The sequence below is a fragment of the Phyllobates terribilis genome, unplaced genomic scaffold (genome assembly GCF_046119375.1).
Source record: "Phyllobates terribilis strain yellow unplaced genomic scaffold, ASM4611937v1 Scaffold_11__3_contigs__length_659146591, whole genome shotgun sequence".
NCBI lineage: Eukaryota > Metazoa > Chordata > Amphibia > Anura > Dendrobatidae > Phyllobates > Phyllobates terribilis.
The window spans coordinates 164,904,712-164,920,402 of NW_027362771.1; the positions used below are offsets into that span (position 1 = coordinate 164,904,712).

The 15,691-nt window shown below is 39.9% G+C and overlaps 1 protein-coding gene across 1 annotated transcript in view; it reads left to right on the forward strand.

Annotated features, from left to right (window-relative positions):
• KCNMB4 (potassium calcium-activated channel subfamily M regulatory beta subunit 4) overlaps window positions 1–15,691 on the forward strand; it is a 98,573-nt gene that overhangs the window by 22,229 nt on the left and 60,653 nt on the right. Inside the window, exon 2 of the mRNA XM_073650697.1 lies at window positions 14,570–14,697. Coding sequence (XP_073506798.1) covers window positions 14,570–14,697 — 128 coding nt within the window. The remainder of the gene's footprint in view (window positions 1–14,569; window positions 14,698–15,691) is intronic.

Consider the following 15,691-nt stretch of genomic DNA (forward strand, 5'->3'; position numbering starts at 1 on the left):
GCCTTAAGGGGGGACTTAATTCGTGGATGACACCCATGCATGCTATTCCTCTGCAGTGTATGCCGAATTGAGGAAACACCTCATTTTGGCTTTCTATCTTTTTAGCTAACTGCAGTGAACTTGCATGTCAATTTTCTTCAAGCTTTTTCATCAGAAGACACTCGTGTTTAGGTGATGACTTCCCTGGTCAGCCTGGACGTCTGTGAGCTAGTTACAGTTCCATCTTTGTTAAATTTTTGTATGACTTTTGCTCCAGAATTCTGACTAAGTAAAGCTTTGATAATCTTGTGTAAAGAAATTATTTTCTTTCTTGTGACATTTCTCTTCCATGTGGTGCCATTGTATATAACTATTTTGCATAATCAACCCCTACAATATAACCTTTAATAAAAATATTAAATATATATATATATATATATATATATATATATACAGTATATGTACATATATATGTACATTGGGTACGGAAAGTATTCAGACCCCTTTAAATTTTTCACTCTTTGTTTCATTGCAGCCATTTGGTAAATTCTAAAAAGTTCATTTTTGTTATCATTAAAGTACACTCTGCACCCCATCTTTGCTGAAAAAAAAAACAGAAATGTAGAAATTTTTGCAAATTTATTAAAAAAATTAACTGAAATATCACATGGTCATAAGTATTCAGACCCTTTGCTCAGTATTGAGTAGAAGCACACTTTTGAACTAGTACAGCCATTAGTCTTCTTGGGAATGATGCAACAAGTTTTTCACACCTGGATTTGGGGATCCTCTGCCATTCTTCCTTGCAGATCCTCTCCAGTTCCGTCAGGTTGGATGGTGAACGTTGGTGGACAGCCATTTTCAGGTCTCTCCAGAGATGCTCAATTGGGTTTAGGTCGGGGGTCTGGCTGGGCCAGTCAAGAATGGTCACAGAGTTGTTCTCAAGCCACTCCTTTGTGTGCTTAGGGTCATTGTGTTGTTGAAAGGTGAACCTTCGGCCAAGTCTGAGGTCCAGAGCACTCTGGAAGAGGTTTTCATCCAGGATATCTCTGTACTTGGCCGCATTCATGTTTCCTTCAATTGCAACCAGTCGTCTTGTCTCTCAGCTTTGCTATATTGTAACAACATTGCAGCACTGTCTGCCTGTGAGATGGAAGCTGAGAGGAACCTGCAGATGTGTCAGGTATAATCACACACAGCTCTGCAGTGACATCAGGAAAGTAGAGAGCGGCTATCACATATCACATTAGTAACTCCCCCTTCATGTAATAGAATTTCTGGAGGCAGATTCTCATGCAGATCAGTGTCCAGCCCATAGTCCTGAACAGCTCATTTACATATAAGAAGAACTTTGATTTCTCTGGAATAAAACATTGGATCGCAGATATTAAGGTATCATTTTATTCAGCTTCCTATCACCTACATGCCCATATAGACGGCTTAGGAGGGTTGCTCCTATTGACAGATTCCCTTTAATCATGAAAAGAAGTAGTAGGCATTCCATTAGCTAAATTGGAGGGGCCTCATAGGATTAGGTTATGTTTACATCATGTTTCAAGTATACATTTGACGTGTATGCCAGGTTAAGCTCCTGACATATGCGATAAGCATGTAGATCTCTTTTCACACAATAGAGGTCAAGAGTCATTTAACTTATTTTGCAATTTGCAATAGTGCAGTTGACTACCGTATTTCTTAAGAAGGACATATAGTAGCAAAAATGATGAAGATTATTGGGAAGAAGTAGATGACGGATTAGAAAGACCATCAGTCTCTTGACTACCTATGCATGTAAATAACTTCACCAATTACCCTGATTAAGATAAATATTTTTCCCTGAGAGATGAGTGGTATAGCAGGACATCTGACGAAATTATTATTATTACTCACTTATATAGCGCCAACTATCTCCACACCACTTGGGCTCACAATCTACATTCCCTATCAGTATGTCTTTGGAGTGAGGGAGGAAGTTGGAGTACTTGGAGGAAACCCTTGCAAACACGGGGAGAAAATACAAATTCCTTGCAGATGTTGTCCAGTATTATGCAGATTCGTAACTATTACTTTCTTATGTTATTTTTTAGTAACCTTCTAGTCTTTTAAGCAAGGGTTTGCTATCTAGCAAGTGATCAGCAGTAGGATTTTCTCCTGGCCAAAGGTCCCGATACACCAAGAGATATATTTGGTTGTATTTGGATCCCTGTTGTGAGATATCAAGAGCATCTGATTGTTATGTCCCAATTGGTGAGGTGGATCCTGGAAACCTTTGGCCCGAGGCAGTGAGCTAAATCCGTTAAACAGCAAAGGTTGCATAAGCAGGAAGGCAGCTGACAGAAAATAGGCAGTATGGCAGATGGAGGAACGGAGGCTGTAGGCTAGAGATGGTTTAATGGCACAGCAGCGTTGTGTCATAGATGTAACCAAGTAGAGTGCTGTCGCAGAGCCCAGCGATACAGCAGAGTTGGATATGTGAGGTGACTCAGTAAATTAAGCAAAGTCCAATGTTTCTAGCAGAGCTGGGTTTGTCAGTAGATTCAGTAGAGTCCAGCAGCTGTAGCAGAGTCCAGTGGTTGTATCATAGGTGGTTTTGATAGGAGGCACTTCTGTGGCAGATAGTGGAGCTCAGTGAGGTAGCAGTGGTGGTAAGGATGCCAACTACCTGAATACTCAGGTGGCATCTTGCCACCTTAGCTGTCCTATGTGGCCTTCTAGAGTGTCTTTAGAGGTGTGCCCCAGATTATCATAGTAACTTAAAGTGTACAGGTGTAGAGGGAGCCACATGCAGCTTGAGGAGGGCAAGGAGCTGGGACAGATGGCTAACACTGTCATGCAAGGAGGACATGAGCTTGATATCTCATTATGCACTACTAGACAAACAAAATTGGGTCATGCACAGTCACTTTATTGTTAAACATTTTTGAAAATCAGAAATGACTTCTGTACAACTATAACTGTGGAAATGCAGTACCAAGATGAGCACAAAGGAAGTGCAGCAAAGGGACCTAGTTTAAAACTATAGATTTTGCTGAAAGGAGGAGGAAGAGAACAGAATGAGTTGTGTAGGAGGAAGACAAAGCAAGCTACAGAGAAGAAATCAAGAAGAGCGACAAGGAGCAGGGGAAAATGTAATATGGACAGATTAATGTAAGAAGAGACGACAAAGAATTAATCAGGCACCTTTTAGGAGAGAATGGGTGGTAGAGCTCAAACAGTCAACTATACAATAAAGCAGATGAGGACAAAAATTCTTACACTTATCGTGGTAAGCAACCATGTAATGACTCGTATATAAAGTTATGGGAAGGTAACCTATATACACTGCTCAAAAAAATAAAGGGAACACTTAAACAACAGAATATAACTCCAAGTAAATCAAACTTCTGTGAAATCAAATCAGGAAGCAACACTGATTGACAATCAATTTCACATGCTGTTGTGCAAATGGAATAGACAATAGATGGAAATTATTGGCAATTATCAAGACACACTCAATAAAGGAGTGGTTCTGCAGGTGGGGACCACAGACCACATCTCAGTACCATTGCTTTCTGGCTGATGTTTTGGTCACTTTTGAATGTTGGTTGTGCTTTCACACTCATGGTAGCATGAGATCGACTCTACAACCCACAGAAGTTGCTCAGGTAGTGCAGCTCATCCAGGATGGCACATCAATGTGAGCTGTGGCAAGAAGGTTTGCTGTGTCTGTCAGCGTAGTGTCCAGAGGCTGGGGACACTACCAGGAGACAGGCCAGTACACCAGGAGATGTGGAGGGGGCCGTAGGAGGGCAACAACCCAGCAGCAGGACCACTACCTCCGCCTTTGTGCAAGAAGGAAAAGGAGGAGCACTGCCAGAGCCCTGCCAAATGACTTCCAGCAGGCCACAAATGTGCATGTGTCTGCACAAACGGTTTGGCAAAGTCGCCACTGGCGCCCTGTGCTCTTCACAGATGAAAGCAGGTTCACACTGAGCACATGTGACAGACGTGACAGAGTCTGGAGACTCAGTGGAGAGCGATCTGCTGCCTGCAACATCCTTCAGCATGACCGGTTTGGCAGTGGGTCAGTAATGGTGTGGGGTGGAATTTCTTTGGAGGGCCGCAGAGCCCTTCATGTGCTCGCCAGAGGTAGCCTGACTGCCATTAGGTACCGAGATGAGATCCTCAGACCCCTTGTGAGACCATATGCTGGTGCGATTGGCCCTGGGTTCCTCCTAATGCAGGACAATGCCAGACCTCATGTGGCTGGAGTGTGTCAGCAGTTCCTGCAAGATGAAGGCATTGAAGCTATGGACTGGCCCGCCCGTTCTCCACACCTGAATCCGATTGAGCACATTTGGGACATCATGTCTCGCTCCATTCACCAACGTCACGTTGCACCACAGACTGTCCAGGAGTTGGCGGATGCTTTAGTCCAGGTCTAGGAGGAAATCCCACAGGAGACCATCTGCAGCCTCATCAGGAGCATGCCCAGGTGTTGTATGGAGGTCTTACAGGCACGTGGAGGTCACACACAATACTCAGCCTCATTTTGACTTGTTTTAAGGACATTACATCAAAGTTGAATCAGCCTGTAGTGTGTTTTTCCACTTTAATTTTGGGGGTGACTTCAAATCCAGGCCTCCATTGGTTAATAAATTTGATTTCCATTGATGATTTTTGTGTGATTTTGTTGTCAGCACATTCAACTTTGTACAAAACAAAGTATTCAATGAGAATATTTCATTCATTCAGATCTAGGATGTGTTATTTGAGTGCTCCCTTTATTTTTTTGAGCAGTGTGGTTAATGCCATAGATACTGTTTAGAACAAAGTATGACTGTACTAGAGACTGGCTGTGATGTGAATTGCGGAAAGCTAGAACTGTACTTTAATCTGATCTATTAACAGCATATCGTTTGATCCACTTTGATGCAATTTTATGAAACATTCTGAAGTTGTAAGACTCGTATATCTGTCACCCACAACAATTTATATGTTCTTGCATTGTCAAACAGATTAAGTTGGCAGAAGTTCTCTTATTTCAGAATATAATGCCTCTGAAGGTGTTATCAGCTCTCCCATTCTTCTCAGTGACACTTTCCGCATTTTGCCAAGGATTCATGATTCCTGTTCATTCTTGTAATCACTTCTGATGGGCTAATAAGTCCTTTTCGTCCACTGATTTAATATAATTGTGCTCCTGATTACAGCAGGAAAAGCTATAGATGTTTTTGTCGCATAGACACTGTAACCTTTCCTTCTTTAGAAGTGGCCTAAAGTGTTTCTTTACATGTACATGGACAATTAATCTGTGAATAAAATAGCAATCATTATGCTGCAGTTAGTCCACTTTATTTTCATTGTACAGTTCATTGATTGTGCCCATAAAGGGACTTGCAATTTATTGTAAGACCTAAATTAAGTCAGCGCACATCTGTACCATGTATGTAAGGTATACCTGATGCTTACCAGTTCATTCCGAGTTAGGATGCCTACCACAAATGACGGGATTCTAAGATAGCTATTGAGGAATTTGCCAGATGGGCTTCCAATAAAGAATGTGAAACATCACACGAGTCTAGGCTCATAACATTTTAGTAATGCAATTTAAAATTACATCAATCGCTATTACTTTTCGACTTGATGCAAATCAAAGCTCGCTAATGGCTCTCTCGTCTCATACCGAGCTCATCGTCCTTGATCTGACGTCTTCATATGGAAAATAAAATATAAAAGTAATTGCACTGCACATGGAACCTCCCATTCTAGAGATCAATACTACTAATACAAGCTACATAAATATGTTTTGTATGGATGTACAGTACGTGATTCTGATATCATATTTTATGAAAACACTGCATATATTTTATATACTATTTGTTTTTGTTGTATTTGGATATGTCTTTTTTATTCCTTAAAAAGTACCTTTGGTTTCCGGTGATTTTTCAGAATCAGCTGTCTGTGTACATGAGGAATAACACTATATCTGGATATTATATGACTTATATACTTAATTTACTACCAATGTACCCCCACTGCTGGCTCCACTTCAAGTTATCAGTTGTCTATAAACTTTTCTCTAGCGTGGGCACTTAAAGAGAAGAGGAGATTTTGCTCCCCTATCTCTTTGTAGCACGCACAAATATAATAGCAGCATAGATGACATTACACATCACTACTGTACATTGTAGCTGTGAATCTAGCACTCGGTAAGACATTAGAACACGTACTAGAAGCTGCAGCAGCATCACTTTGTGTCTGTGCCTCTCTCTGACTAGCTGATCCCTCTTCTCCTCCTGACCTCTCCATACAACTTTATAGGAAACAGCTGTAGACATTAGAACACGTACTAGAAGCCGCAGCAGCATCACTTTGTGTCTGTGCCTCTCTCTGTCTAGCTGATCTTTCTTCTCCTCCTGACCTCGCCATACAACTTTATAGGGAACAGCTGTAGACTTTAGAACACGTACTAGAAGCCGCAGCAGCATCACTTTGTGTCTGTGCCTCTCTCTGTGTAGCTGATCCCTCTTCTTCTCCTGACCTCGCCATACAACTTTATAGGGAACAGCTGTAGACATTAGAACACGTGCTAGAAGCCACAGCAGCATTACTTTGTGTCTGTGCCTCTCTTTGACTAGCTGATCCCTCTTCTCCTCCTGACCTCTCCATACAACTTTATAGGAAACAGCTGTAGACATTAGAACACGTACTAGAAGCTGCAGCAGCATCACTTTGTGTCTGTGCCTCTCTCTGTCTAGCTGATCTTTCTTCTCCTCCTGAACTCGCCATACAACTTTATAGGGAACAGCTGTAGACATTAGAACACGTACTAGAAGCCGCAGCAGCATCACTTTGTGTCTGTGCCTCTCTCTGTCTAGCTGATCTTTCTTCTCCTCCTGACCTCGCCATACAACTTTATAGGGAACAGCTGTAGACTTTAGAACACGTACTAGAAGCCGCAGCAGCATCACTTTGTGTCTGTGCCTCTCTCTGTCTAGCTGATCTTTCTTCTCCTCCTGACCTCGCCATACAACTTTATAGGGAACAGCTGTAGACATTAGAACACGTACTAGAAGCCACAGCAGCATTACTTTGTGTCTGTGCTTCTCTCTGACTAGCTGATCCCTCTTCTCTTCCTGACCTCTCCATACAACTTTATAGGAAACAGCTGTAGACATTAGAACACGTACTAGAAGCTGCAGCAGCATCACTTTGTGTCTGTGCCTCTCTCTGTCTAGCTGATCTTTCTTCTCCTCCTGAACTCGCCATACAACTTTATAGGGAACAGCTGTAGACATTAGAACACGTACTAGAAGCCGCAGCAGCATCACTTTGTGGCAACAGCTGTATTGTGACCTCCCAAAATTCTAAGCCATTTTCATTGTTGTTACACTGAAAATGAATTTTAGCACTGAGTTGGGAGTAAGTGAACAATACATAAGGGCAGGAGGAGAAAGAGTGGAGTTTGATAAGATATTTTCCTGTTATAAGATACATAGAGGGTTTCTTATCTTGGCTTTTATTATACTCTTATGGACAGTATGTCTAAGCAACCGTGACTCTTTAAATGGGTTGGCTAGAATTAGAATAAAGGGTCTTCTTTTTTTCTAGAAATAGTACTATTCTTGCACTTGGTTTGTGTCTGGTATTGCAGCTCATCTCCACTAAAGTGAACTTGGCAGAGCTGCAATGCCAAACAGTTTCTGGGACAAATTGGACTATTTTTAATCAAGGATAAGCTTTAAAATTTGAAAACTTTTTGGTATATAGTCAATATTCTTGGTTATAAAAACAGTTTCAGAAGAATACTACATTCAGTGCTTTTAGAATAGGTTGAAAATTTGATGCTCAGCTTTTCCCACATTTATTTATAATGTACAGTGGGTGAAATAAGTATTGAACACGTCACCAATTTGCTTATTAAATATATTTCTAAAGGTGCTATTGACATTTCTCTTTACCACATGTTGGTAACAATCCATCCAATCCACACAGGCAAAGGACTCAAACCATAGATTACCATAAATTATATGTAATAATGAGAAATGACACAGGGAAAAAGTATTGAACACGCTTACTGAAATGTATTTGATGCTTCATACAAAAGCCTTTGTTGGTGATGACAGCTTCACCTTTCTCCTGTATGGAGAAACTAGTCACATGCATTGCTCAGGTGTAATTTTGGCCCATTCTTTCACAGAAACACAAATCCTGAAGCTACCGTGTGCTCCTTCTATGAACTCTTTCAATACATTTTCTATTGTATTCAAGTATATACTTTATCAGTATAGTTTAGCAATTGATTGGTTTTTGCATCTGTACAAGTGGGTCATTGGGGCCATTGGATACGTACCCATTTTTTATTTTTCTGTCAATATAGCCATATGAAGGCTTGTTTTTGCTGCAAGAATTTCGAGTGACACCATTTATTTTACCATATAATGTATTGGGAAAAGGAAAAATAACCAATTTAAAAAATCTGAAAATTTGCTTTTGTTTTTAGGGTTTTGTTTACAATATTCACTTTATGGTAAAATTGACCTGGTAACTTTGTTCTATGGGTCAGTAAGGTTATGGGGATACTACATTTATATAGTTTTGTTTACTTAAAAATAAACTAAAAAAAACTTCCAAAAAATAGCTTTTACTCATCATATTCATATTTTGAGAGCCATAATGTTTTTTAATTTTCAATAATTTTTCAGCCTTTGCCGGATGAGTTGCAGTTTTTATTGATACAATTTTGTGGTCCATTTGAGTTTCTGAACTATTTTTATACCATTTTAGAGGGGAAGGTGAAGTGATAAACAGAAAAAAAGAATTGCTGTTTTGTTTTTATCTTATTTTGGTGTTTATTGTATGGAATAAATATGTTGATATTTAATTAATTTAATATAATTAATTTGAGCAATTACACTCACAGCAATGTTAAAATATGTTATTTATTTTTTCTGTTTTGATATTTGCATTTGTGGAAAGGGGTGATTTAAAATTCTATATTTTTTTATACTTTTTTAAAATATTTCTAACTAGCAGACAAAGTTCTGTTCTCCTGTTTTGTGTCAGTGTCCGGCACATAGCCCTGAACATATAAGAAAAACCTAAATTTCTCTGGAATAAGACATCAGATCACAGATATGAAGGTATCATTTTATTCAGCTTCCTATGACATTCATTCACATATAGACTTCTTAGATGGGTTGATCCTACTGACAGATTCCCTTTAAGGGTTTAAAGGGGTTGTTCACTCTTTTGCTAAATGTCTGAAGTCACTCTATGTAATTGCAGACTTCTGAATCCTCACAACATGCGCATCGCCATGTGACTGTAAGTATGTGATTTGCATATTTTTGGCCACATTCCTACTAGACAATTCACTTCTATTGTTTGAGGCCGCTCAAGACTTTTGCTGTTTTCATGCCACTTTGGATCAGATCCGCCGAAACACGTGGAGCTGGGGAGGAGTCAAGGTGGAGGTCATAGCCTAATTTTTTATATCTGTCTGCTTTTTTTGATTCCAGAAATGCTACTCTAGTCTCTGACTGGAGTAGCATTTCTGAAGCAGATCACAGAGGTGCTAAATTCATTAAGTGTCTTGTGCCGAATTTGGTGCCATTTACTCTGTCAAGACTAGTGTAGCGCGAGCTTGACCCACACCAATCTTGATGAACTTGCGCCAAAGACCCTTTCAACTCAGACAGAATTTGAAGGTTACATCCGATCTTTGACCATTGATTGGATGCACCAAAATGGGAAGCTAGGAGACAAACGGGGAAAAGTAACCATTCCTTTTTTGTATTAACACCCCTATTGGCTGTATTTTGTTTATTAAAAAGTAATTGAAAAAACCTTCAGCATGTGACTCTATATGGCACCACCTATGTGGGAGGAACAGTAGAATTGGAAAATAATAAGTGATATCCGACTGGTCCATTTATTTGAAGAAATCCTGAAGTCTCGCAACTTTTACAATAGCCACTCACATTAGAGATATTCTTCTGTTTCTTTTTTAGATCACTTCTCAGCAGCAGACATCAAAGCCCACCTCTTCTTCCTCTGTACAATGATGTGTGCAGTCATCACAAAGCATGACTGCAATACAGAAGTCTATAGAAGTCCATGGTGTCCAGTTATTAAACCTTTTACTCCCCTTAAAGCAGGGATATCAAACTCAAACACACGGAGGGCCAAAATGAAAAACTTGGACAAAGTCGCTCGCCAACCAGTATACAGTATAATGGGCCCGACATAGTTCTCTATACAGAATAATGGGCCCCACCTAGTCCTCCATACAGAATAATGGGCCCCACATAGTCCTCCATACAAAATAATGGAACCCACATAGTCCTCCATGCAGAATAATGGGACCCACATAGTTCTCCATACAGAATAATGGGCACCACATAGTCCTCCATACAGAATAATGGGCCCCACATAGTCCTCCATACAGAATAATGACCCCACAAGATCCTCCATACAATATAATGGGCCCCATATAGTCCTCCATACAGAATAATGGGCACCACATAGTCCTCCATACAATATAATGGGCCCCACATAGTCCTCCATACAGAATAGTGACCCCACAAGGTTCTCCATACAATATAATGGGCCCCACATAGTCCTCCATACAGAATAATGGCCCCACATAGTCCTCCATACAGTATAATGGGCCCCACATAGTCCTCCATGCAGAATAATGGCCCCACATAGTCCTCCATACAGTATAATGGGCCCCACATAGTCCTCCATACAGAATAATGGCCCCACATAGTCCTCCATACAGAATAATGGCCCCACATAGTCCTCCATACAGTATAATGGGCCCCACATAGTCCTGCATGCAGAATAATGGCCCCACATAGTCCTCCATACAGAATAATGGCCCCACATAGTCCTCCATACAGAATAATGGCCCACATAGCCCTCCATACAGAATAATGGCCCCACATAGTCCTCCATACAGAAAAATGGCCCCACATAGTCCTCCATACAGAAAAATGGCCCCACATAGTCCTCCTTATAGAATAATGGCCCCACATAGTCCTCTATACAGAATAATGGCCCCACATAGTCCTCAATACCGAATAATGGCCCCACATAGTCCTCCATACAGTATAATGGCCCCACATAGTCCTCCATACAGTATAATGGGCCCCACATAGTCCTCCATACAGCATAATGGGCCCCACATAGTCCTTCATACAGTATAATGGGCACCACATAGTCCTCCATACAGTATAATGGACCCCACATAGTCCTCCATACAGTATAATGGGCACCACATAGTCCTCCATACAGTATAATGGACCCCACATAGTGCTCCATACAGTATAATGGCCCCACATAGTCCTCCATACAGTATAATGGCCCCACATAGTCCTCCATACAGTATAATGGCCCCACATAGTCCTTCATACAGAATAATGGCCCCACATAGTCCTTCATACAGAATAATGGCCCCATATAGTCCTCCATACAGTATAATGGCCCCACATAGTCCTTCATACAGAATAATGACCCCACAAGGTCCTTCATATAATATAATGGGCCCCACATAGTCCTCAATACAGAATAGACGCAGACACCTTGACTATAAAAGATTCCTGAACTAATCCTGTTCATAAAACTAAACTGACTTGTAAACTATTATGAAGTTTTATGTTACCATACATATTTATTTGTTATTTTACGTATTTAATGATTTTTTAATTAGTTTATGAACCATTTTTTTAACGATGATGAATTCTATGATGCAATGTGATTTATAAACAGCAATTTTGTTTTGTTTTGTTTTTTTTACTTTTTTTTTTCGTTCACCATTTGGGTGAAATAATGTAATATTTTATTAGATTTTACCATTACTGATACGGAAACTATTATTTTTCTGACACCTCTTTTCCTGTTAAAGGGTCTTTAAAGATTGTTATTGTCAATTGTCAAGCACTTTTCCAATCAATTTACTGCTTATTTTCAGTTCTTAAAATATTAACACTTTTCTCTTGTTTACAGCTTGTTGCCTAGGATACCGACCACTGCTGCTGTCTAGCTTGTAAGCACTGCATTGCAGTTGGCCAGGATTAGTTGGTAACAGTGAGCTCAAGCTCAAAAGGAACAAAACAAAAGTGTTAAAGGGGTTGTTCAGGTTTGGCACAAAAGTCTGCATAAACTCAGCCACATTTCGACTAGATGTGCACGGCTTCTCTCAGTACAAGTGAATTGAGCGAGACTGCTCACCTCTAGTCAGAATGTGGCCGAAAGTATGTATATCGCATATACATACAAGCCCGATCTTGCCACTGGCACCAAGTATCATGACTGTGCGCTGTGCACACTGAGAGGATTCACATGTCTGCAGTCACATAGAGTTACTGCAGACTTTTGTGCCAAACCTGAACAACCCATTTAATATCTAAAGAACATCTGAAAAATTTATCAAGCGGTAAATTGAAAAATTGCTCGTATTTACAAGCGCTATCTGACAATTTAAATTAGGAAGATGGATATAACCATTTAAGCCATAATACATCTGTCTGCTTCACTACCTAAAGGCCTGCTGGCTGTCAGACAATGCTTATTTTATTCTACTGTTGTTTTGATTTTGACTCAAATTACAATACACTGTGCGACATTTTGATCAATTTGGCTGGTATAGAAAAAAAGCAAACTTCAAAAAAGGGATTTAAAAAAAATCACTTGATCATACTTGACCACCCAATGTGTTAGATTCTGACTATTGCTGGCAGTGGGGCCTGTGACTGCTGTAAAGGCATATTTCCAACAATATTTAAGAGCAACTAAGTCATCCCCATAATCAAGTACAAAAATTGGAATAAAAAACCTTCCATCACTAAATAAAAAACAATATGTTCCATTAGCGGGTTTTAATTAATAAAAAACAATGTACGGTAATTGGTATGTCCTCTCTGTAAGGGAACCTGACAGCTGATCCATGCTGCCCTAACCACAGGCACCATGAGTCAGGGACTAGCTCCATTAATGCTGCATTATTTAAGAGAAAGCATAGTATTAAAAGCTGTCCAGGGATGATGCAACTATGATCCAAGTCCAAATGGCCGGTCTCTGGTGGATTCTTCCTGCACCTCACCTCTAGACTGACTAATCTTTATTTATGTGTGTGTATAGTGAGAGACCTGTCAGTCTAAGAGAGTGGGTTGGGAAGAAGCTGCCTCTGACTAATCATCCAAGACGCATTGTCCAGGCTAGTTTTTAGAAGTATGTTTTCTCAGAAACGCTGAAGATGAAAGCATACATGTCTTCAATAATGGAGTCAGTCTCATACGGCCTGTGGTTCAGACAGCATGAATCACCTCTCATTTTCCTTTAAGAACAGACATCATAGGAGGAAGAGTGTTTAGGCCCCAATACATATTTGATTAACAATGGCCAAACGCGCCAATATCGATGGATTCAGCCAACAGTCTAATGTGTATGGGGGTCCCAGGACAGATGATATCGGGGAAGATTAGGATCCAGGATGTCTGATTTTGGTCTACCAGTCTTTTTGTTCTGTAAGGCCATGGCCCCACTATTAGTATTTGGTCAGTATTCGGTCAGTATTTTTTCTCTGGAGTGGGAGCCAAAACCAGGTGAGGAACAATTAGAGAAAAGGTATAATAGAAACAAGTCACCAATTCTGCATTTATCACCCACTCCTGGTTTTGGCTCCCACTCCTGAGAAAAAATGCTGACCGAATACTGACCAAATACTGATAGTGGGGCCATGGTCTAAGAGATAAACTGCCACAAGAGATGTCTAGCATCAACTCTCTTATAGAAAACACAGGAGTTTTTGGCAGAGTGTATGGGAGAGATGGGCGAGACACCTACAGGCCGAACCATTGTTTGGCCGACAGATATCCAGTGTATGGGGGGCTTCAAACTACAGTGCACTGGAATACGATGGACCACAGTTATTAGTAGATGTGATGCACCTTAATCTCTGTCTGTTTGGGCACCAGAATATGACATTTATGAGCTTGAAACGATTTGCCCTCTAATTTATACCAGTTTCTGGCATGAATTATAATACGTTTCTCAGCCCATACCCTACCTCATTAAACACTGTACTTTTTCTTGAAAAGTAGTGAGAGAAGAGGAAATCACCAAGAAGTCACAAATTATTGCACACATTTTTTATATTTACCGTATGTTCTAATAATTGTGGTGGGCGAATAAAGATAAGAATTTTTTTTAATATTAGAATAGTCTTCACCTAACGCTATGTGTTTTTTAGTCTTATTTTGTTAATATGTACTTTAAGTTTAAAAACTTTATTCATTTTTATTGCAATATTTTTGTCTTTTGGTAGTTGTTGATAGTATGACTGTAAGGCCACATTCACACACTCAGTATTTGGTCAGTATTTTACATCAGTATTTGTAAGCCAAAACCAGGAGTGGGTGATAAATACAGAAGTGGTGACGTGTTTCTATTATACTTTTCCTCTGATTGTTCCTCTGCTGGTTTTGGCTTACAAATACTGATGTAAAATACTGAACGTGTGAACGTGGCCTAAGAGAGTATACAGAAATATCACTTCTGTTTCAGTGAAAGACTTATTTCTATTTTACATGTATCCCAACAGTGTTCGTATATTCCTAAATGTGAGCGAGAGAACCAGAAAAATTCAGACAATGTTCTACAAAAGGAGAAGTTTTGGAACCAAGAAATTGGAATACAGCCATTTATCTGCTATTTTAACCAGCATAGAAGGTATGCATATTACATCAAAGCTTATTTTAATATCTGGCAGGAAAGCTTTCAAAAATAATCATACAGACATTTTGACAATAGTTTTCAAAGTACACCAGCCTCATCATGTCTATGATCTGTTGGTGACAGATGCACCATAAAATTTTGGAAAATGTATAATAAATTCACATGTTTGGTATGTATCTCTTTTTATTCATCTTAAGTCCACGCTGAAAACTTGGGGTAACGGGATATCATTCCACTCTGAAAGTTCTCTCGCCTGCCTTTTTCAGTAGATATAGTATTGGTCCACAGACTACAAGATGCGGGCCTGTGGATGACAAGGAAAATCCAGCACTACGTACTTTCTTAATGTGTTTTTCCTCTGCTATCCTCTCACAAGGACATCCTCTTTCCTCCTGAGCTGCACTTTTACCATAAGGAAAACACTGTTGCAATATTAAAATTGTATTTAAATTGATGCTAAAATTGTATCTATAAGAAAAAAAATGGCACTTAAAAAGCACTTTCTACTTATGGTCTTCAATGAAAAACCAGGGGAGGAGTCCTGAGGAGATAATTTGCATATTCCCACTGCATTTTGAGGTAAGTGAAGAGTCTCCGCGAGCTCAAAGAACACTGGATTTTGGCTGTTGGAGCTGAAAAGAGGACATCGGTAAACCAGGGGAGGAGTCCTGAGGAGATAATTTGCATATTCCCACTGCATTTTGGGGTAAGTGAAGAGTCTCCGCGAGCTCAAAGAACACTGGATTTTGGCTGTTGGAGCTGAAAAGAGAACATCGGTAAACCGCATTTTTAAGCTTTTTTTTTTAAGCTTTTTTCACTGTTTTCAGAACATTAACAATAAGAACATGGAAGAGTCCAGGAGCCATTTGGTGAGCTGCATATCCTGCTACATGTTCACAGACTTGCCAGTGGAAAAGCCAAACTTCACATGCCAGAAATCCAAGCTTGTGTCCCTGTTGGAGGAAAAGTTGCGAAATCTAGAAGAGAG